The sequence below is a fragment of the Anthonomus grandis genome, chromosome 13 (assembly GCF_022605725.1).
Source record: "Anthonomus grandis grandis chromosome 13, icAntGran1.3, whole genome shotgun sequence".
Classification (NCBI taxonomy): Eukaryota; Metazoa; Arthropoda; class Insecta; order Coleoptera; family Curculionidae; genus Anthonomus; species Anthonomus grandis.
Window position 1 is genome coordinate 3,208,646 of NC_065558.1, and position 25,413 is coordinate 3,234,058.

The window sequence follows — 25,413 nt, forward strand, 5'->3', positions numbered from 1 at the left end:
GTAAAGCCTAAGTAAAAAACAATTCCTTAACGAAAAATCATGATAGTATGAAAGCAACTAAGAAAGAGACCGTGACGAACCTTGACATTTTGTGACTTTAAAATGAAATAAAATTACATTGATAAAATCAAGATATATTATTTCCTAAACATGTGATTAATCCGTGTTTAGTTTTTATTTTAAAACATCTAATCGACACTAACAAACAAAACCTAAAGAAAAAAGTCTTGAAGACATCAAATATCAAAGTTAAATGAGAATGACCCATATACAATTTTTGGATAATTGCAATTTTAATATATAATGCGCAAATCATTCCATACACTCTGGTGAATATTAGACATAAGGCCTATAACGCAATAAACTTACTCAATTCACTCGAATTTCGATGCACGTCCTTAATATAAATTCAAACTCTTTGATACCCGAACCAGTAACAAAAGTGCCAGTATCCGATCTGCAAAGTCATTTTAAACTCAATAATATACTGTTATATCATTTATAAACATGTTATATTACGAAATAAATAAATACCGTCAAATGGGGTTAAGTGAATCAAAATAAGTGGTTTTTTTCGTTTTTCTGCCAAAGTATTAAATTAAAAAATATGTAAAAAATATTGTAGATTCTGGTAAACGTCTTAAAAGATTTTGTTAAAACTTGTAAGCATTTAAGCATGGGAAGTCCTCCATTTTTTTTGATAAAGTCTGATTCACTTTACCCTCCGGTTTGGGGTAAAGTGAATCATGTATTAGAAGTGCTGTAAAATTCACTTTAAACATAATGTGGGTAAAATGAATCAACAAAAAATAAAAAAAGAAGATTTAAACGGAAAAAAACACTTAAAAAAAAACAAATTCTTTATTCTAAAGGTAACAAAAGTAAGATTAAGTAACAAAGTCTTATTCTATAACACATTCTATCACAGAATATTAAGGCTTTATAAAAACAACAAACTTAGGAACTTTTCTTTAAACAAAAATGGCACTCTTGGTAAAAAAAACTTAAGTCTACATACAAAACATAGGAAAATTAACAAAAAAGAAATTACTTCAACTTTTTAAATTCGTCGTTGTCTAAGTTAAAAACAAATTTACCCCTCTTGAAAGACTTTTGACGCAGTTTTCTAATAATTTGATCTTGGCTTATTAAGCAAAGGTCCTGTATTTCTGGATAAACAAAATACCCCTTTTCCGAGTTTCCCTTTTTTCTCATGGCATTTATGGTAAATTCTTTTTTCTTTGAACAATTCTCGATTTTGCCAACAAACAATCGATCTCGTTTCTCGAATGGAAACTTTGCAATAATAAACTCCCCAATCCTTGGCTCCATGGATAAGTCTGTGTCGATCATGTAAGTATCATCATTCGATGTCGACGGATTTGGATCAAACTCGTCAAAGTTTTCAACAATATTTTCGAAATCACTTAGGGAAAATTCTTTATCTAACTCTCGATCTAACTCATCATCCGATATTTCCAGGGCTCTTCTTTCGTGTTTTTTCATGTTTTTTTTTGATGATTTTTTTGTGGGTGTTTTATCTATTATCGTTGATAATAAACTTTGACTTGACACACTTTTGCCAGCCTCGATAATAATTTTTTTTCCTCTCTTTGTTGATTGATTCGGGGTAGTTTTTAAATTTTTTAGGTGACTGATTATTGTGTTACTCCAGGCCTGATCATTATTCTCACCATTTTCATCGATGTGTAAATTTCGTGGAATTTTATTTAAAACTTTGTTGGGATCGAGCGGAAAAATTCCACATGCCTTAAAACCAGCAATGGAATTTTCTTTCGACTTTATGCCAACCTTTTCCACACTCTGTCTCAGCAGCCTTGGAAACTCCGTTTTAGGAATGACTCCACGGTGTTTTAGTTTCCATTGTTCCAAGGTGGATCTCCATGCAGCTTTTAAAGGCCTAAAATACGCGACATCGAGCGGTTGAAGCAAATGAGTTGAATTGGGAGGGAGTAAGACAAAATCAATTTCATTATTCTCACATTGCTGTACGACATTAGTGGTAATGTGGCAATTTAAGTTATCGCCTATTAAAACTTTACGCTCAGCAAGCTTTCGAAAATAAGGCATGACAATTGTCTTAAACCAGTCCTCAAATATATCAGAGTCAAGCCATCCACTCATGCTTCTGTTATATCTTGCTCCTTCAATTCCTCCCTCTGTCCAACCATCATAGGAATGTTTTGCCTTGTATACCGTATATGGAGGCAGTAATGTTCCATCAGCGGCTATTGCAAACATCACAGTTGTGCTGGTCTTTGAGGAGTCTATTAACCTATGGGCATGCTTTGCACCTCTTTTTGTAATTACTTTAGCCGACCCGGGATCATCCACAAAATTGGTCTCGTCGTAATTGATAATATTTTGAGCAGGGACGTCTTTCAACGTGATCTGCAAGTTTTCAAAATATTTTTGAATAACCTCGCGGGTTAATGCACCTCTAACGCGTTTTGTATTTTCAGCCAACTTAACGGTAAGGTCTTTATTTCTGCTCATAAAACTTTTGAACCAGTCCATCCCTGGCATATTTTCTTTAAATCTGGAATCCCTTACTCCTAGTCTATTTAGATATTGTTGCACAATTGCTCTAACATCTGTACTTTTTAATGGGAATCCCCAGTCGGCGCAAATTTTGATTGTCTTCTTTAGTCTTAGCTCTTGCTCACCACTTAGTACAGGCTGTCGACCATATTTTAAAGAATGTTTGCCATGATATCTTCTTTGAATGGTACTGAAAGGTACACCAAATCTTTCAGATGCTTGTCTCATGGACATATCACCTCGTCTAACCGCTGCCACTGCTCGACGAACATATTCTTGATCGTAGTTACATTTTCCCTGCGGCCCCAATTTTTTTTTGTAAATTCTCGGCATGCTAAAAAGACCAAAACTAATAAAAAAATATTTCTTATATAAAAAATTATTTAAAAAAAAAGTTCTAAAAAATTTACCAAAAATTAAGCACAAATTTGTTTATTAATGTCTAATAAACACATTAATTACATTCAAGTAAATAAATATTAATATTGATCACTTCCGCAACCAATCGTTTCCAAAGTTTTGTAAAATACAAAAAAATCGTTTAACCGGAACATGTCGTTATGGTACTCACGTGTATTTTTTTGAGCAGCGAAACACACCCTACCACATACAAAGACATACTAACGAGGTCATCTCGATGCAATAATGTCACTATATGGGGCAGGTCTGCGACGGGATCGACTTTTTTGCGGAAATACCCGATTAATTCATTTTACCCACTAGGATTCACTTAACCCCGTTTGACGGTACATAAAAATAATTTTAACCTAAACATAATCAACAATATGCTTCTTTACCGCACAGCGCGGCCAACATCTTATAATAACAATACTTCGGATCACCATAGTCGATATCATACCAATAATTAACGGCGATACATTTATGACTTTGCCTCACATGGTGGAACCACAAACTGGGCAAATATAAGATATCCCCTTTTTCCACTCTAACTTGGAACCTTCTAGCTGTGGTGTAAAAGTCTGGATACGTCTCCACCAAATCATCGTTTAAAGGATCCGCCGCTATCCAAGAAATCTCGTTCTGATCCCTATCAGTCACTTCAAAGCCGTACGGGGTGACGTTTTGATACTGTTTTACTGGATATTTCTTATATGGGACATACGGGAGGTCACATGGTGGTATTAGGATAAAATCCTTGAAGCCATCTATGACGCAATAGATGTTTTCGTAGGGGTCTTTGTGCACTAAAATGGGTTTTTGAGGAATTAGATCTGTTTTTTTTTATTCAATCCCTAATAGCGTAAATTGTTTAGGGAGCATATATATGTTGCGTTTTTGGATGTTCCTTAGGAACCAATTAAAATATTGAGATGGATTTGAGGGTAAAAACTTGATTCTGGGTTAGGGATTTGCATAGTAAGGGCAATTTTGGTTGGAACTTTTTTTTGTAAATATTCTTAGCAAAAAAAAGAGCTACTCTTACCTAATATTACCCATATAAGAACGTTTCTTGTACCTAGAGGCAATGTTTTTCACTAAGGTTAATATTTAACAAATATTTCAACAAAATGTTACTGTGTGTACTATGTGTTATTAGGGATACGTTAGTCTTTTAATTTATTGATACGTACTGCTTGTAACAGCTCTTTGGTCTCCCATCCAGAAATTTATTGCATCAGGTTTGTTACCGAAGGCAACGGATGCCCACTGGAACTCACTGTTTACATCTAAAAGTAATTCGGGATAATGCTCAGTTAAATTTGAGTTCTGTTGTTGAATGTAGCTCACGTAATTCGGCCTAAAATTGTTCTTTGTGTGAGCTGTATGGGTTTGTAAGAAGCTTTGTACCTTTTTTCGTCTAATATAGTTAAAAAATCGCTAAAAGGCATTTGAACCTCCTCGGGTAGAAAGAAATTGTCCTCGTTTTGGTGCCGAGCGATACCGTCGGCGTAACCATTAGGAGTTAAAGTTACTGTTACTAGTTTATCTGGGTACTTTTCCCTAAAAAATGCCAACGTTTTATATGTATAAGCAATGGTGTTTTGTACCTAAAATAATCGGAATTCCACTTTTTTATAGCAGGTAACTCGTTGGCACCTCCTTTTATAAGAACTGGACTATTTTTGGAGACGTATTCCTTAAAAAATTTGAACGACCAGGATCCTTTGGTTAGTTCCGAATGTGGAATTTCTGGCACACGTGTGTTGCAATAGAGAAAATCTAAAAGGTTTTTGAAATCTCTTTAAGGATTCTTACATCCTATTAAATGATCTTAAAAATACTTAACTATTGCTGTACAAGAAATTTACCGATTTAAATTACGCTCCACTTACATTAGTCCGGGTCTGTCCAAATATGACAACCAATCAGATGATAAGGAAAATTCAATGTTGCCATAATGCCGAATAAATATCTGAATACTCACGAATAATATTCTGACAATTGCCTATTTTGGAAAAATATTTCCATTAACGATGCTGCCAGTTCTATGGTAAAATCAGCGTCTTCGTTATTTTAAATTTTTAATTTCAGTTTTTGTACGTAAAATTTTAATACAGAGTGTAAATCCTTTTTGAAAAATATAAGTGTCACGGATTTTTTTAAATAAAAGCGACAACATCGCAATACTGAAAAAAAATTTTAATACAGATTTTTACCATTAATAATCGACGTTGCCAAATTTTTCAACATTTTCAATTCAATATCTAAACATCCAGCAATTAGGAATAGAGCTTGTAGATATTTTAACACATTTAATCAATCTGAGTCTATCAGATGGGATTTTTCCAGATAAACTAAGAATTGGCGGAGCAAGCGAATTATATAAATCAGGTCCTAAAACATCAATGCAAAATTATAGACCAATTGTAATAAGCTTTATCAAGGTAATAAAAATGAGAATATTATTATTTATGCACAAATAGATAAAAATCGATGAATCTCCATACGGATTTAGTGAACATAGTAATAACTTAAATTTTATAAGGACCTTGTAAAGAAATGATGTCACCACTATGAGGAAGGTAGTGAAAAGTATGAACGTTGGGGCTGATCAGGATATATTAGATACTTACAGAGTGGGAAAAAAGGTGGTTTGTCAGGGAAAAAAAGGGCATAAAAACAAATGAATGTGGACTGGATGGTAGAAACAACATATACTTTAATGAGGACTTAACTCACTATAACCAGACATTGCTTAAAAAGGCACGAGAATACAGAAAAATCATAATCTCAAGAGTTCATACTGTGTAAATGGAAAAATATACCTGAGATACAATGAGACTGATCCACCGGTAAGAATTAAACGTCTTGAAGACTTAAAATAGTAAGATCTTGAAGATTAAAACAAACAATAAACATTTAATACTCTTATGTTTAAAGAACTACAAAATAATAGCTTAAATATATTGTATATAAATATACGTAGCTTAAGAAACAAAATGGACGATATAAAGGAAATTTTAAAGCAACAAACCTATATAAACATTCACATATTGGTTTTAACAGAAACATGGATCTTTCAAAATGAGATACAATTTTATAATATTGAAAACTATTCTTCCGTACACAATTGTAGGAATACCCGAGGAGGGGGCACAAGTATTTATTTAAAAAACAATATAGACTATACAGTAAAAGATACATCCTTTGTAAACTTGGAAGAGTGCAATTTTTTGTCAATAACCTTGACTAAACTTAAATGTACTATATGGAGTATATACAGACCACCGAGCAGCAATGCACAAAAATTTATTAGTGAACTGGACAATATCATGGAAAGTAAAAAAAATCCTTAATTAATTATAGGTGATATAAACATAAACTTATTAATAGATTCTCACATAGTAAATGAATATAAAAATGTAATATCAATCAACGCCTTTGAAATAAAAAATAAGCTAACTATTGACAATGCTACTCGAACAACACAAACAAGTAAAACAATACTAGATCATATCATAGCAAATAAGAACCTACAGTGCAAAATAAAACTAGATGATCATATGGTTTCTGATCATAAAATAATAAAAATAACTCTTAATAGAAAGGTGGAAAAATACAAGAAAGAAAGAATTATTAAATATAAATTAGATGAAGAAAGGTGGATTCAAATGGTGCAAGAAAAACTACATGGAAAAAATAATGGTGTACAATCCTTCCAAGAATTGGCTGAGATTATTGTTAACTCTAAAAACCAATGTTCTAAGAAATATACACTAAAGATTATATCTGCTAATGATTGGATTACTCCGGAGTTTATAAGAAAATTAATAATACGGGATGAACTATATATTCGCTGGAAGAGGATCCCAAATGAGTTTACAGAAAGAGAATTTAAGAGCATGAGAAATACAGTAAATAATATGCGAAAGAATTTGCAACAGAAGTATGCTGAGATGAGATTTAAGGCAGTGAGTGGAGATTCTAAAAAGACATGGAGAGTGATTAATGAACTTTATAAGAAAAAGAAAAACAACAATACTAAAATAAAGCAAATTGAGGTAGATGGACAAAAAATTACAAACGAAAAACAAATTGTACAGGAGTTTAATCACCATTTCACATCTATAGGAAAAAAACTTGCCCTTAAAATGGAAAAAACTCAAACTACAACATTTATAGAGGAGGAAACAATAAATACCATTTTCTTAGAACCTACAGACAAAAATGAAATAATAGATACAATTTCTGAATTGAAACAAAACAGCTCTCCAGGCCTGGACAAAGTTACCACCTAAGACTTAGAAACATTAACCCATGTAATAGAAGATATAGTAGTGACAATGGTTAATGGAATATTAGAGACAGGAATTTTTCCAGAAGACTTAAAAACAGCAAATATTATACCAGTGCACAAGAATGGAAAATGTGAGGATCTAAACAACTATAGGCCTATTTCGCTACTGAGTACATTCTCCAAACTAATAGAAAAAATAATTAAGAAACGTATGACTAGGTTTATAGAACAGAATTTTCAATTCGATGACCAACAATATGGATTTCAAACAAAGAGTAACACCTTGGGAGCTGTCTCGAACCTATTAGAGTATGTATCAAATGAAATTGATCAACAAAAATATGTTATAGCTGTCTTTGTCGACCTGAAAAATCCTTCGACACTGTTGATATTGAATTGCTGCTAAGTAAAACTAGTAAAATGGGATTTCGAGGCATATGTGGGAGCTTACTAAGGACATATTCAGTAGGTAGGAGACACTACACAACAGTAAACGACCAAAACAGTGAGGCAGAAACTTTAAATGTGGGGGTAGCGCAGGGGTCAGTGCTTGGACCGTTGCTTTACCTATTGTATGTGCATAGCCTAAAATATGCTGGTCTTATGGCTAAGTATTTTATGTTTGCTGATGACACAGTTCTAGTGTTCTCAGCCAAAGACATTAAAACCCTTGAAAAGGAAATAAATGACTCTTTAGATATATACTATAAGTGGCTGTGTTATAATAGGCTTAGTATAAATGCTACCAAAACTGTCTACATGATTGTAAGTAATAAAAATAAAACAAAATGTGATATTAGTGTACATGTAAGCGGCAATAAACTTAAAGAAGTGACAGACTACAAATATTTAGGTTTAAATATAAATAATAAACTTTCATGGAATAATCATATACAAAAAATTAGTGACAAAATATCTCCTATGCTTGGTGCTTTGAGAAGGTGCTCTCACATGTTAAATATTAAAACAAAAAAATTACTCTACAACAGGTTTATTGAACCACATTTGAGGTACCTAATAGTATGTTGGGGAAATGTTCCAAATTATTTATTAAATAAAATACAACGAGTGCAAAATAAAGCAGTTAAATTAGTTTATTCTTTAGATTATTACACACCAAGTGATATAATTTATAAAAATAAGAATAAGAACCTATGAACAAATTAAATTTATAAAATGTATACAGTTAAATAATATTAAGACTAGTTTAAAGGGAAAATGATTACAAATTAAAGACTGTCAAAAGTATCAGCTAAGAAATAAAAACATGTTGAGAAATGCATTGGTGCGAACAAAAAAATGTCAGGACTCTCCATTACATAGTGCAATAAGTGTCTTCAATAAAATTCCAGAAACTATTATGAATCTAAAAAGCTACAAAAATATGTGTAAAAGACTAAAACAATACCTTAAGGTAAACTAAATAAATATATTAAATATGTAAGGCTGTAAGCCATAATCTCTATATTAATCAAGTAATATTGTACTAAATTTATTTAGAATTATGTTCTTAATTATGTTGTATTTTTTTATTTTTTTTTTGTTAAGTTTTAGGCCCTGGTGCCAGTTTGTAAACTGTCTTTGGGTCATAATTAAAGTTATTAAAAAAAAAAAAAAAAAAAAAAAAAAAAATACCTGTTGATATTGATAATAAAAAATTGTAGTTGCAGTATTTGTCGATTTGACAAAGGCCTTTGACATGGTCAGTTGCCTTGATGTACTAATGGCAAAGTTAAGAAAAATGGGTTTGAAGTTTGTAATATTTTAGGATTTACAGAATATCACTGTTTAATTTTAGCCTATTTCCTTGTTACCAGTGACTATCACTGGTTAAAGGAATATTATTATATTATAATATAATGTACGTTATAAAGAAAAAAAAAATTCTTTAATAAACTCTTCTATAGGGTTTCTGCGGGTTGTTTTGCTGTTAGGGTGGCCTGTCGGGAGCTTGGCATGGGGATTGGGAGAGCCGTGTACTTTTCCCTGATTGAGTCCCACCTCAGGTATGGTGTCTGCTTTTGGGGTAGTGCAAGCAACTATCTTCTACAGATGTTGTTTGTTCTACAGAAACGTGCTGTGCGTTATATATGCGGGATATCACCTAGGGAAACATGCCGACCATATTTTATCAGGGAGGGCATTCTTACAATCTATACTGCCTATACATACAGGAGGTGGCATGCCTTATTTTTTCCCATCAATACAGGTTTGTCCAGAGGACATTAGAGGGACAAAATCTCTCATCAAATTTAAGTTTCTCTTGAGGAGATTTCTGAGTGGTCCAGCTTATTACTCTGTGGCTGAATATTTCAACGACAATCAGATTTTAATTAATTAAGGGAGACCTAGCTCTTTTCCTAACCTGGTTGTTTTAAATGTTTTTCTTTTTTTTTATCCCTAAATGTACTTAGTTAAGAAAAGTTAGATATAGTTGATTTTATTAATTAAAAAAAAAAATGTAAATTTTAACTGTTTAACTTTGTTTCGTCATTGTAACTTGCATTTTTAAATATAATTTTAACCTTGTAACTCTGTCTCTTTAGGATTAGGTGAAGCTTTGTTTATAACAATATTTTGTTCAAACAATAAAGCATATTTGAATTTGAAAAATTTGAATATATTTAACAAAATTGCTATAAAAGAAAATAAACAAATTTCAAATTGCGCGCCATTCGCATAAGTCCGTCTCTGTTCGAACAACGGAACCAATCAGCTGAAAGTAGCAACCATTTCATATCCCGAGAGGAATAATTACAGTGGCTCCCTAAACTCTCGCTACTAATAAGTAATTTGAACTACTTGGTCGATATTATTAAAAGAATGTCGATACTCGATTGTCAGACCTACGCCATGTTGCCACAATGTTGAATAACTCTGAATACTCATGAATTATTTGCGTTACTCGCAATAACTATATAGCTATAATCAATTTATGTGAGATATCGAGGTTTTTGAAGTATCAGTACTGGATCACTATGGATTATAATTTAAAAAAAAACTTTGATTTGCTGCAAAAAAATTTTAAAAAACTTGCCAGGTCTAAGTTGTATTAGAAGACTTGGCAACAGGACCCAAGTCATCTATGTACAATTTTCTTAATGGCCGTCCATAGGGTACGCGTTCCTGTCTGAAAACAATTTCTGATTTGTCGAGTTTGAAATTTCAAAAAGTGTCCAGCGAAAATGTACAATAGCGTAAGTGAACACACTAGCACAGTAATTTGTTTACAAACAAAAGAAATCAACCATGTTTACTCCACAGGACGCTCTAGCAGTGATGGAATGCGAAAACGTTTACATTCCAGAACAAATAGCGAGAAACTTCAAGTGTAGCGTTTGCCAGAAGTACCTTTTCGTACCTCCGGTGACTACGAACGATGGGACGACGTTCAGATGTGGCCGCTGCAGTTTTATCCCCACAGACATGAACACGCCAGTGTTTGGATTTGAAAAGCTCGCCTCATATCTTGCTTATCCATGCACCTTCCAGGGTTGCTCCAAGGTACTTCCATGGGATGAAATAAGTGCCCACGAACAAATTTGCAGGTTTAGGATTATCAGCTGTCCTTGTTATAGTTGCGATGAGTCTTACCCTATAAACAAACTTATGGTGCACTTTGACGAGAAACACAAGAAGTACATGTGCATGACCCAGTGTCATATACAAAACAGGAACATTAAACTGCCTAACAGGTGTCTGATGAGGCTGTTGATAAGCCATGGACAGCCCTTTTTGATGTTCAACTATAGGGACGATGTGCATTTTTGGGTTAGTGTCTATTGCATCGGACCACTTAATAAAAGATTTAATTTTGATATAACTTTTACATCTTTGAATGGCAAATACTCTGTAGGGATTAACAATGAGGCCATAGTGCCATTCAATGAGTCTGAGCACTGTATAAACTGTCTGGACAAAGAGTGTCGGTTGAAATTCCACAAATACTCGCAAATTTATCAAGGTAACGAAAGGATATTTGATAAAATGACTGCCAAAATTAAAGTGGATAATGTGGTGAAAGCAGTAGGATCAGACTCGGTAAATTACACAGTAAAAATAGTGGAAAAGGTCCAAGAAGATCCTTGCATGGAACAAGAGTCAAAACGAGACTTACAGTTGCTGATATTCATGACAAACTTGGAGTGTCAGGTGTGTAAAGGTCTAATGTCGGCTCCAATTTATAATTGTAAAATAGGACACACAATTTGTAAGGAGTGCAGGTGGAAAGTGATGAAGTGTCCGCAGTGTCAGAAGAACTATAGTGATTCCAGATGTTTTGCCTTGGAAGATATTGCTGATAAAATTAAACTCGAGTGTAAGAATAAAAATATGGGGTGCAAGTTTGTCGGAAATGTCGATCAGAGTATTGAACATGATAAGGTGTGTAAGGTTATTTTTTAGGCTGCAGCTTTTTTTTGTTGCTTTTATTTTATCATTATTTAATTTACAATTTTTTAAGAAATATTATTTTAATATTAGTCTTTTCAAAAGCATTCGTATGTTGTTGTTTGTGATATCGTGCATAAAATGATTCAAGTGTTTTTAAAACAAGGATGTTAATGTTAATATTATAATAGCAATGATAAGGAACGGATTTAGTATTATTTCTTAATAGTTAACAAATAACATTGAGATATAAAATAAGAAAATGTAGAGTCCCTTTTAATATCTGACCCCAGAACTTCAAGTAAACCTAACCCTAAAATCGAACCTTTAAGAATGCCTGAATATCGAGAGAAAAATACTTTCGGCTGTTCGTATAAAGCTTCTAGGGCTATTTGAGCTAGATGTTCCCGTTATTTTTGCAGTTTCTTTAAATTAGGCCTCCCTAAATTAAAGTAAACATAACCTCAAAGGCGTAGTTTTGAAAATTCCTAAATATTACTTAACAAATACCTTCTGTGTGTCCATATAACGTTTCTAGGGCCACTTGCACTCGCTTTTTTTCGAAAAAGTTCACATTTTCCATTATTTTTGCAATTTCTTTAAATACTACTCATTCAAATACTCGCTTAGGCCAAGTTTACAATTTCGACCAAAATATCGATACGTCACATTTAGTACAATTGGGCACAGTACAATTTGTCTTGTACAACCCATATGTAGTCAAGGGTAATGTGATTGGTTGGAAATTTGACGTTAACAGTGACGTTTCCTATTGTTATAAACAAAAAAATGATTTTTTAATTTTTTTTTTGTGCAGTTATTGTGATTTGTTATCAGTATTAAATTGGATTGTTTAATTAAATGTCTCGATTTTACGTTGTGTTGCTGTAGGTAAGTCTTCTAGTTGCCAGGTTCTTGTTACAGTCATCATAGATAGAAAAAGTACCATTTACAATAATGTGAGCCCACATCTCCTTGTTGAAAAAAGTCCTTAATAAAAAATTATAAACGGATAATAAAAAAAGCTAATCAGTTATTTTACATAATTAAAATAACAAACATAAAAAGTAAAGAAAAGAAGCCTGGGCTATAGTAAATAAGTTAAGAGGAAAAAATGTTTTAAGAAACTATCGGCATAGATTGATTCAAAAGTTCCACATGAATTTTACTGTGCTAGACTGTTGCTAGAAAGCTATGAATGGCTGAAGGTCTTATCCGTGGAAAAATAAATAATAAATTGATTTCATTTATTTATTCATTTATTCAATCAATATACGGGAAACCCCATTTTACAAAAGATTTGGTTACAATATTAAATAAAGTAAAAAAAAGTATAATTAACATAATAAAAGTACTTTCACGAACATAATTAGATAGTCTTTAAAACATATACACAAGAAATAAACACAATAAGAAAACAATAAATTAAAATATTTGACCCAGCTGACCAATAAATCTAGAGAGTGAGCTTGCAAATGGATCAAGTTCAGGGTAAGAGTTTAAATAGGCAAGACTACGACAGATTGGAGAATGTAAAGAATAGTTGGAGTGACAGATTGGTAAAGCAAACAGTTCATGTCTCCTTAGGGTGCGTGCAGGGACCTTTAAATTAAAGCTGTTGATGAGAGCAGGGCAATCAATAAGCCCATGAATAACCTTATACATAAAGCTGAGGTCACTGTGAATCCTTCTAAATTCCAATGATTGAAGTCCCAATATTGCCTCCATGTCAACTAGGTTATCCTGCATATTCAACTTGTAGGAACAGTACCGGGTAAACCTCTTTTGGACTCTTTCAAGTTGCAATCTGTGACAATTATAAAAAGGAGACCAAATGATCGAGGCATACTCTAAATGACTTCTTTATTTGCTCAAATACATCCAACAGCTTAGCATCGTCAAAAGGTATAGACTGTCAAACGCCAATAATACAGTGCACAAAGGGAGACATTAATCTATCAGAGTTTTACTTACACGATATAGCAAATAAAAAAAAAATTAAACAAAATACAATTTTGGTTCGCATCAGAAATGCTCACAAGTATGTATGAAACATTTGTTATACAGGTATGAAAGTATAGTATTTGATAAATTTTGATAGACTAGGTTAAAGATTATTGTAGAATTCATCCAATGAGTATGGACAGATCTCCAAAATCAGGTTTTTCATTACTTGCTTAAATCTATTTAAATGTAGTTGTTTTGTGGTTTCGGGTATTTCATTAAAAAGTTTTATGGCATTAGTCATATTTTTGCAACTTAAATGCTGACTTCTAACTAATGAACAATAAAGTTTCTTCAAAGTAGAAATAGACATGTCACGACAAGTTTGTAAAACAAAACCTAACATCCGAGAGGCCTTCCCCTCCACAAGATCACAGTGTTCCCCAAATTTGAGCTGAGTATCAAAGACTACTCCCAAATCCTTCATTGAGTCAACAGAACTAAGTACTATGTCATCAATAGTGCATATATTATTCATTTTATTTTTAAGTCTAGAGAATCCAATTGAGTAGCACTTATTTATATTTAAAGAGAGATCATTCATATTAGCCCACTTTACAAAAGAAATAAGATTGTGTTGTAAGATATCAGGTTGTCTTATGCTATAAACGATTTTGATATTTTGATTTGGGAGTCTGTCCAGATATTTTGAAGACTGCAATATTTATCCCATTGCACAAAACAGGATCCTATACAGAACCATCAAACTTTAGACCTATAGCTTTGCTATCTATCTACTCTATCAAAAATAATAGAAAATATTTTCAAAAATAATAGACTTTTAAGTACTTGCCATATGAGTTTCAAAAATTAAAAGGCACCAATAATGCCATCTTTGCCTTTCTGGAGAATCTTTACTCTAAACTCAATAATTAAGAATCATGGCCGTTTGGGACTACTCAAAAGCATTTCATTTTGTGGATCATCAATTACTCTTTAAAAAAATTGACATCTTTAATATATGACATAACAGGTAAAAGGGGAAATTCAACTTTATTTTTTCTAAGGCAACAGGTTGCTTATATTTTGCTAGTCTTTATTTTTTTATTATTTCCTTAATTTTGTACATTTTTGACAATTTAAAGGTAGCTTAAAATTTAGATTTCTTCATAGAATATTATATTTTTGTGACAATAAAGCATATTTTAATGTGATTTGATAAGTTTGTTAGGATCTGCCAAGAATTCTGTTTTTAATAATGCTGTGTGAAAGATACTAAGTAGATCTTAAAACCCTTTATAAAATTGATATGAATAGAAAATATTTTTGATATTATCTATTACTTACTAAGTGATTAAACTATGGATTACTGCAATTAAATATAATTGACTTTATCTATAAAGTATCATTATAGTTTAAACAAAAACGTGTGCATATTATTTTTATGTGTTATGTTTTCCTTTGTTTCGACTAGGTAAGATAAGAGTAATGTGATATTTATTGATCACTCAGGACATTATAAGCCATATCTTAAACCTGCAATCACAGAACATAAAGGCTTCCAGTTCCTCTCTGATGATACAAAAATGTGAGTAATATACCATTTATATAAAACAAGTCCAAATATCCATGGACAATATTGCTTCCAGTGCATGCAGAATAACTGCTGTAGATTTATTTTTGATTTAAGGAATTTTGATCATTTTTCTGGGCCTATTCATTTCTTGAAATGGTTAAAGTTACTGTATTTATACTTATTTTACTAAAAATAGTCCAGCATGTCTATTTGAAAAGCTTATTCCAAGATATCAAATGCATTCACTTGCCATAACAGCCCTTTTTGAAAGATCTTAAACATATAATGCTGTCGGTCTTTTTAATGCCTTTATGCGTGCTTTTAGTGATAGTTTTTATAATTTTAAAAGAAACTTTAAGAATTTACTTTTGGTCGAATTGTATTGATGAAGGTATAATGTCATTAAAATTTTTTTATAAATTTGTTCTTGTTAAGTGTACTTTGTCATTATGTTAGAAAGTTAAGAGTAGCCTTAGCTATTCTTCACCTTCATAGACAATAATGGTGTATTCTTTGTGCAAGTCTAGTCAAGGCCTGTCAAAGGAAACAAACCCTAATTATAAGACTATTACTGAAATATTGACAGATGGTACTATAAGTGTAAACATCAAATTGAACCAGTATATGTGGGCTCTTTCTTGGCCAAGTTGGTGCAAGATAAAATATATTGTGTCTTCTTGTCTGGATGCAGGAGATAGCAAAGTTCAATGCTGATAAGAGATCTGCAGCATCAATTTAATTGTTGCATATTTTAATAAATAAAAACACTGAACTCCTAACAAAACGTGCAAAGATTAATGCACCTCTGACTGCTCCTCTCCCAAGGTATACACCGTTCATCGTAAAACTAATATATTTGTAGAATTATAGTTGAACTGATTCGAGCCTGTTAATATGCACTGCATAACTAGGAAACCATAATAAAGATTCATACACTAGGCGTGTTTTTACTAGGGAGGTAAACAATAAGTTTTATATGAATTAATGGAATCTACCTGAAAAAAAAACGAGTTTCTTCCAGGCAGTTAAAGCCTTAATTTTCTTAAAATAAAAGGAAACTCCAATTGCCTGGACAAAATTAATAATTAGTTTCTTCTAAAAATTAAAACCTTCTTCCAGGCAGTTTAACTTTATTGGAATTAAGTGAAATCTGTCACACCTCGAATATACACTATCAAGATCTTGAAATTTAGAAATGTAATCACATCTAAACTGTCAATACTCATGTCATTGATAAAAATCAAAAACAAAAATGGAGCAAAGTTGCTCCTCTGGGAGGAACCTCTCGGGCCAATGTAGGTGGATGATCTGAATTTGTGAACAAGGAGAAACTCTACTAGATGTTTATGAAAGACCATTTTATAAAGTTTAGCAAAGACCTTAGCAAAATCTGTGCCTATTACATCCAGTTGATGAAGATTGAAAAATAATATGATCCAGAGTAATTTGTTATTCTTTTCCAGGCATTTAGAGATTGAAATTAGTCAGTTGAATCAATATTTTTGACATTTTCAGGCCTTTTAATGAAATTTTTATATAGAAAATCTTTCATGTGTTATAATTAAAACTACCTTCTAAAAGAGGTTGTTCTTATGACTTTATATTACACCAATTTTCATTGGAAATCTTAACTAGAAACTAAATTCTCTAGATTCAAGGATATTTCCGTATACTGTCAGAATTAGTACAAACAATTGTTTTAGGAGAAAATTAAAAAAAAAACAGTATACCGATAATAACAATATAACAATGTGACAAATGGAAAACTATGTCATTTCTTTTAACAGGTCTTTTTGAGTATGTAAACTTAAAAACTAGTATAAAATCAGATGTAAATAATGTTAAGATAATGAAAGTAGAATTCATTAAAATCACTAAAGAACACAAGCTAAAAAGACGGAAATTATGTTAATTTTACATCCTTGTTCTTACACAAATAACCAGGATTAAAAACAATTAAATGAACAATAATTGAAAACAGAGACTACAATACAATCCTGCAGGGATTTTCAAAAAACCAATAATAGCTTATATTTGTAATTAGGAACTGGAACCTGATAGGATATTTTGTATTCCAGTACTTTATTCAGTAAGAGAACTATATTTATGTAAATATACATCTACTTTGTAATGAAGAAACTCAAAGTTTCACTGACTTTTAAAAATTGAAACTAAACTTTTGAACTGAGAAAAAATGAGACACAGTTAAAAGTACCATGGTAAACATTAAGGCAAAACAATTAAATAATAAATCAGTCAACATTACTAACTGCTATTGGAATATCCCGTGAATCCCATCTCTTTGATTCAACTTTGTTATTCCACATATTAACTCAATACTATGTTTTTTGCAGATTAGATTTAAGAAAATGACAGATCAAACAATCATTGCCTTCATTAGAGAATATGAATCTGAAGCCTGTGATATTCGAGTAACTTTAACCTTAACTTCCACCAATGGCCAGCAAATAACCAAAGAGATTAAAGGTTATGCCAAACTATCCAACACCTTATCAGACATGAAAAAAAGCATTAAGCAAAACATTGTCGAATCATTTGCCGCCGATAAAGAAAATTCTTGTACAGTGAATTTACCTAAAGAAGTTACCGTTGAATTCCTGAGAGGTACTAATACTGCAAGAGAAAGTATATTGATTAGATCCTTTAATAATTTGAATGAAGAAAAGTCCTTAAAGATCTTGGACCAAACCTTCACCATTATCCTCAATGCTCCTCTAGTTAAAGGACTCAAATTGCCTGAAACTATCACTGCCAAATACCCGGTGGAGCCATCAATCTTCAAAGGCTATAAAGTTTACAGGCCGGCATCGAAATTTTTATGGTACAAATCGCAAGACAAACAAACCTGGCATAAAGTGGGCGAAGGATTTTCGTATGATGTGAAGGAGAGCGATGTGGGGCACCTTTTGAAGCTCTGTTGTGTTCCATATAGCAAATTTAAGGTTAAGGGACCTGTTATTGAGGCGGAATCCAGCAATCCCGTGGAATTTCTACCAGAGTTGCCTCGGTGTCCTTTTGAGGCAAGGCACAACCTGACAAAGGACGTACTTAGTAAACAAATGTAAGCTGTTTTTTAGGGTGGTTAATTGTTGCTATATGTTATGGTTTTCAGGTTTAGGATGGTTTCTTATAATATTTTGGCCGACCGGTATATCGATAATGAGAGTTTTAGGTATTGTCCACGTTCTGCGCAAGGAATACATTACCGAAAACAACTTATAATTAAAGAACTTGCAGGTACGAGTTTGTTAATTTCTATTTTATTGAACTATAAATTGTATAAGCATGCATTGAAAATAAATTAGTTTTAGAGGATAAATAGGGGAAGAATAATAGGCAAAATTATAATGTTCTTGATATATTGGTGCAGGTGCGAGGGTTAGTAAAGTTGTTTCAGGCAAAAAAACACAAATTTCCACTTTTCCTAAAGACCGTTAATTTGTCACGAAATTTTATTCTTATATAAAAGTTAAACAATGCGATTGCTTATATTTCAGTTTTTAAATCAAGTCGCTATAAGGAATAGCAAAGAAGTTATCCCAATTTTTGAAACTTGCCTCTGGCAACAAAATGACAAAAAACACAAATTTCCACTTTTCTTAAAAACCGTTAATTTCTCAGGAAATTTTATTCTTATATAAAAGTTAGAAAATGCAAATGCTTACATTTCAGTATTTGAATCAAGTCTCTATCAATAATAGCAAAGAAGTTATCCCAATTTATGAAAATTGTCTTAGGCAAGGAAATGCCAAAAAACACAAATTTCCACTTTTCTTAAAAACCGTTAATTTCTCAGGAAATTTTATTTTTATATAAAAGTTAGAAAATGCAAATGCTTACATTTCAGTGTTTGAATCAAGTCTCTATCAATAATAGCAAAGAAGTTATCCCAATTTATGAAAATTGTCTTAGGCAAGGAAATGCCAAAAAACACAAATTTCCACTTTTCTCAAAAACCGTTAATTTCTCAGGAAATTTTATTCTTATAGAAAAGTTAGAGAATGCAAATGCTTACATTTCAGTGTTTAAATCAAGTCTCTATCAATAATAGCAAAGAAGTTATCCCAATTTTTGAAAATTGTCTCAGGCAAGCAAATGTCAAAAATCGCAAATGTTCACTTTTCTTAAAAACCCTTAATTTCTCAGGAAATTTTATTCTTATATAAAAGTTAGAGAATGCAAATGCTTACATTTCAGTGTTTGAATCAAGTCTCTATCAACAATAGCAAAGAACTTATCCCAATTTTTGAAACTTGCCTCTGGCAACAAAATGCCAAAAAACACAAATTTCTATTTTTCTCAAAAACCGTTAATTTCTCATAAAATTTTATTCTTATATAAAAGTTAAAAAATGCAAATGCTTACATTTCAGTATTTGAATCAAGTCTCTATCAACAATAGCAAAGAAGTTATCCCAATTTTTGAAACTTGCCTCTGGCAACAAAATGCCAAAAAACACAAATTTATATTTTTCTCAAAAACCGTTAATTTCTCAGAAAATTTTATTCTTATATAAAAGTTAGAAAATGCAAATGCTTACATTTCAGTATTTGAATCAAGTCTCTATCAATAATAGCGAAGAAGTTATCCCAATTTATGAAAATTGTCTTAGGCAAGGAAATGCCAAAAAACACAAATTTCCACTTTTCTTAAAAACCGTTAATTTCTCAGGAAATTTTATTCTTATATAAAAGTTAGAGAATGCAAATGCTTACATTTCAGTGTTTGAATCAAGTCTCTATCAATAATAGCAAAGAAGTTATCCCAATTTATGAAAATTGTCTTAGGCAAGGAAATGCTAAAAAACACAAATTTCCGCTTTTCTTAAAAACCCTTAATTTCTCAGGAAATTTTATTCTTATATAAAAACTAGAGAATGCAAATGCTTACATTTCAGTGTTTGAATCAAGTCCCTATCAATAATAGCAAAGAAGTTATCCCAATTTTTGAAAATTGTCTCAGGCAAGCAAATGTCAAAAATCGCAAATGTTCACTTTTCTTAAAAACCCTTAATTTCTCAGGAAATTTTATTCTTATATAAAAGTTAGATAATGCAAATGCTTACATTTCAGTGTTTGAATCAAGTCTCTATCAACAATAGCAAAGAAGTTATCCCAATTTTTGAAACTTGCCTCTGGCAACAAAATGCCAAAAAACACAAATTTCTATTTTTCTCAAAAACCGTTAATTTCTCAGAAAATTTTATTCTTATATAAAAGTTAGAAAATGCAAATGCTTACATTTCAGTATTTGAATCAAGTCTCTATCAATAATAGCGAAGAAGTTATCCCAATTTTTGAAAATTGTCTCAGGCAAGCAAATGTCAAAAATCGCAAATGTTCACTTTTCTTAAAAACCCTTAATTTCTCAGGAAATTTTATTCTTATATAAAAGTTAGATAATGCAAATGCTTACATTTCAGTGTTTAAATCAAGTCTCTATCAATAATAGCAAAGAAGTTATCCCAATTTATGAAAATTGTCTTAGGCAAGGAAATGCCAAAAAACACAAATTTCCACTTTTCTCAAAAACCGTTAATTTCTCAGGAAATTTTATTCTTATATAAAAGTTAGAAAATGCAAATGCTTACATTTCAGTATTTGAATCAAGTCTCTATCAATAATAGCAAAGAAGTTATCCCAATTTATGAAAATTGTCTTAGGCAAGGAAATGCCAAAAAACACAAATTTCCACTTTTCTCAAAAACCGTTAATTTCTCAGGAAATTTTATTCTTATAGAAAAGTTAGAGAATGCAAATGCTTACATTTCAGTGTTTAAATCAAGTCTCTATCAATAATAGCAAAGAAGTTATCCCAATTTTTGAAAATTGTCTCAGGCAAGCAAATGTCAAAAATCGCAAATGTTCACTTTTCTTAAAAACCCTTAATTTCTCAGGAAATTTTATTCTTATATAAAAGTTAGAGAATGCAAATGCTTACATTTCAGTGTTTGAATCAAGTCTCTATCAACAATAGCAAAGAAGTTATCCCAATTTTTGAAACTTGCCTCTGGCAACAAAATGCCAAAAAACACAAATTTCTATTTTTCTCAAAAACCGTTAATTTCTCAGAAAATTTTATTCTTATATAAAAGTTAGAAAATGCAAATGCTTACATTTCAGTATTTGAATCAAGTCTCTATCAATAATAGCGAAGAAGTTATCCCAATTTATGAAAATTGTCTTAGGCAAGGAAATGCCAAAAAACACAAATTTCCACTTTTCTTAAAAACCGTTAATTTCTCAGGAAATTTTATTTTTATATAAAAGTTAGAAAATGCAAATGCTTACATTTCAGTGTTTGAATCAAGTCTCTATCAACAATAGCAAAGAAGTTATCCCAATTTATGAAAATTGCCTCTGGCAACAAAATGCCAAAAAACACAAATTTATATTTTTCTCAAAAACCGTTAATTTCTCAGAAAATTTTATTCTTATATAAAAGTTAGAAAATGCAAATGCTTACATTTCAGTATTTGAATCAAGTCTCTATCAATAATAGCGAAGAAGTTATCCCAATTTATGAAAATTGTCTTAGGCAAGGAAATGCCAAAAAACACAAATTTCCACTTTTCTTAAAAACCGTTAATTTCTCAGGAAATTTTATTTTTATATAAAAGTTATAAAATGCAAATGCTTACATTTCAGTGTTTGAATCAAGTATCTATCAACAATAGCAAAGAAGTTATCCCAATTTATGAAAATTGTCTTAGACAAGGAAATGCCAAAAAACACAAATTTCCACTTTTCTTAAAAACCGTTAATTTCTCAGGAAATTTTATTCTTATATAAAAGTTAGAGAATGCAAATGCTTACATTTCAGTGTTTGAATCAAGTCTCTATCAATAATAGCAAAGAAGTTATCCCAATTTATGAAAACTGTCTTAGGCAAGGAAATGCTAAAAAACACAAATTTCTGCTTTTCTTAAAAACCCTTAATTTCTCAGGAAATTTTATTCTTATATAAAAGTTAGAGAATGCAAATGCTTACATTTCAGTGTTTGAATCAAGTCCCTATCGATAATAGCAAAGAAGTTATCCCAATTTTTGAAAATTGTCTTAGGCAAGGAAATGCCAAAAAACACAAATTTCCACTTTTCTCAAAAACCGTTAATTTCTCAGGAAATTTTATTCTTATATAAAAGTTAGAGAATGTAAATGCTTACATTTCAGTGTTTGAATCAAGTCTCTATCAATAATAGCGAAGAAGTTATCCCAATTTATGAAAATTGTCTTAGGCAAGGAAATGCCAAAAAACACAAATTTCCACTTTTCTCAAAAACCGTTAATTTCTCAGAAAATTTTATTCTTATATAAAAGTTAGAAAATGCAAATGCTTACATTTCAGTATTTGAATCAAGTCTCTATCAACAATAGCAAAGAAGTTATCCCAATTATTAAAAATTGTCTCGGGCAAGAATTTGGCGAAAAACACAAATTTCCCTTTTTTCTCAATAATCATTAATTTCTGAGAAAATTTCGTTCCTATATAAAAATTAAACAATGCCATTGCTTACATTTATGTTTTTTAATTAAGTCCCTACCGGGAATTGCAATGCTATTATCCCAATTTTTGAGCAAATACCAAAAATCACAAATTTTCACTTTTCTCAAAAACCGTTAATTTATCAGGAAATTTTTATTCTAATAAAAAAGCCAGGCAATGAAATTGCTTACATATGAGGTTTTGAATCAAGTCTCTATCAGGAATAGCAAAGAAATTATCCCAATTCTTGAAAATTGAAAGACCAAACATTATTCTGTTAATGGGTACATTATGTCATAAAATAAAGTCACTATTTCATTAATTGTTTTATTGCCTCCCAATCCATTTCCAAATGATTAGTAATGCAAAAAAATCACCACTTTTTAATCAATAAAAATATTCCTCATAATTCATTATCTCAAAATAAAGGTCGAAGCTATAGTTATTTGTTGAAGGCTATCTTCGAAAATAGTTTCTATTGCAGGTTTCACATCAATAGAACTTAAATTGGTAAATACCAGATCCCAAAGGAATTTCATTGTCGGTAAAGCTGCTTTTTGTGAAAAAAAAAATTATGAAACTAAAATAGTTGGCAATAATATTTACTGAGTCATTATGTTCATAATAAACAGATCAAGATCATCATTACCCCAGCTAGCCTGAGGCAAGTTATAATCTTCTGCCAAGACAAATAAACTATCTGCATATTAATCACATATTTTACAGAATTACAGTCTACTACATAAGCATGATAAGGTAATGGAGGCGGTATCTAAATTTGTGTTTTTTCATCAGTAATTTTTCGGTTATTTCATGCAATTAACGGGAACAATCAGCTGGATACATAAAAGCTTATTTCTTTATTGTTTTTAGGTTATAACGCCGATATTATATGCCTCCAAGAAGCAGACGAACCCCATTACGAATCATATTACCACACCCAATTAAAAGACTTAGGTTACCGGTCATATTTTAACAGAAAAGGCAATTGTATCCCCGAGGGTCTAGTATGTGCCTTCAAATCGAAGCGATTTAGGTACCTTAAAGAACCCTTAATGTCATTACCATTTTTAAACAACAAACCACTCTTTTTAAGGCTTCTGGAGCATAAACATTTGGTGCTAAAATCCACAGTTGATCGAAAACAGTTTCAGAAAGTTCTGGAACTGCTGGAGCTAAATAGCACCGTCAAACAGGATTTTCTCAAGCAAAACACTTCGGTACAAACGGTCGTTTTAGAGGACACACACAGTGGGAAACTTTTAATAGTGGGAAACACACATTTGTACTATCATCCGGACATGGACCACATAAGGCTGTTACAGGCTTTTATGGCCACGATGCATTTGCTTAATTTGAAATTTAAAATTGAAAAGGTGATTGGAGAGGCTATTTAGTTTTGCCACTAAATTTGGAATACATTTTTCAGGAGTACAGAGGCAAGGAAGTAATAGTGATTTTAGGTGGTGACTTTAACAGTGATTTTTCAAAGTCTCTTTATGGATTCATGATACGGGGAACCATCGATCCGAAGCACTCTGATTGCTTAACCAGTACGTATTAAATTTGAGGCACTAAGTTGTTAAGTACTTTTAAATTTATTGTTTAATCTAGAAAAAGGGGGACATACATTTTCCAGATTTTGGCTTCTTGACGCAATCTGTTGCGTAAATTTTGATGTTTTTTGTATCAAATAACCAGTATACTACTAAATATTGATTATTTAATTTAATTGCAGTTTCTCCCCACGGTGACGCCACAATTTTCCATAAGTTTTTGTTTACGAGCGCCTGTGGCACCCCCAAATACACCAACTATACCGAAGAGTACAAGGGCTGTTTGGACTATATTTTTATTGAGAAATTAAAATTGACTGTATCTAGGGTCATTCATGTGCCTACGGAAGAGGAGTTGGAACAGTACGTGGGGCTGCCCAATGAGGTTTATCCTTCGGATCATTTGGCTTTGGTGGTCGATTTGAAGTATATTTAAGGTTCAGACATTGTGATTTAGAGTTTAATGTTGTTTAGACATAGGGTTCCTTGTTAATATGGACAGTTCCAGTATAGTTGGTCTTAGCAGTGTTGGCAGGGCTGAGGAAATTTCACCAGATATTATTATTTTTTCTGATAGTTATCTAATTTAAGAAATCGGCCCTCTACAGACTCCTTAAGTCTATATTCTAAGAAACTAATAGAATTTTTGATAATAACTGTTAACATAGAGTTGGGAAAGGCCTGTGAACTTTTTTGTCTAAAATTGGAAAAATTAATTTTTGTTCACCTGGCAGCACTGTGGACTAGGACCATAAATAAGGACCATACATACATAAATAAAGCTCTATTTAAAGTTGACTAATGTCCTTCTCAAGGCAGAGAATTTTATCTGTTGTTAAATTTTTGTATGTTGGTTGATTAATATATTTTTGTAAATGACTTCACTCGATTACTTATTTATCCTAACAGTATGAACAGCGAGAACTAAACAAGAGCAAAATAGGTTTACACAATGACATTGATAAAAACAAAATTACATAAACTAATAAGTGTCAAATATACAGGGTAGGTATCAATTTAAAAACTTTTAATGCGAATGTAAAAAACTACCATATCTAAGTTATGAGGTGAGTGTCTCCTTGGGATACATGCTCCCCAACTTCGAAGACCTCTTACTGAAGATCATTGCGTTTTAAACAGTTTTTAAGTGACCCCGGAGAAAAAATTGAGCGCTGTTAGAT

At 31.7% G+C, this 25,413-nt stretch overlaps 2 protein-coding genes across 3 annotated transcripts; one reads left to right on the forward strand and one right to left on the reverse strand.

Moving 5' to 3' along the window:
• Positions 1-326: 326 nt before the first annotated feature.
• LOC126743831 (bifunctional peptidase and (3S)-lysyl hydroxylase Jmjd7) lies at positions 327-12,349 on the reverse strand. 2 transcript variants are annotated; one of them, XM_050451062.1, is made up of 6 exons: positions 12,161-12,349; positions 4,572-4,743; positions 4,372-4,524; positions 4,155-4,321; positions 3,422-3,767; positions 327-457 (listed from the first exon to the last, which is right to left on the reverse strand). In XM_050451062.1, coding segments are annotated over exons 1-6 (912 nt in total). In that variant the 5' UTR covers positions 12,234-12,349; the 3' UTR covers positions 327-456. The 2 variants fall into 2 exon arrangements, with proteins under 2 accessions (XP_050307019.1, XP_050307018.1); XM_050451061.1 differs by lacking the exon at positions 327-457 and having other exon boundaries at positions 3,296-3,767.
• Positions 10,329-25,111, forward strand: LOC126743826 (2',5'-phosphodiesterase 12-like). The gene is made up of 8 exons (XM_050451053.1): positions 10,329-10,458; positions 10,526-11,644; positions 17,525-18,252; positions 18,304-18,428; positions 23,550-23,712; positions 23,773-24,052; positions 24,106-24,229; positions 24,415-25,111. The coding sequence occupies exons 1-8, from the start codon at positions 10,447-10,449 to the stop codon at positions 24,666-24,668; spliced, it is 2,805 nt and encodes a 934-aa protein (XP_050307010.1). The 5' UTR covers positions 10,329-10,446; the 3' UTR covers positions 24,669-25,111.
• The last annotated feature ends 302 nt before the right edge of the window (positions 25,112-25,413 follow it).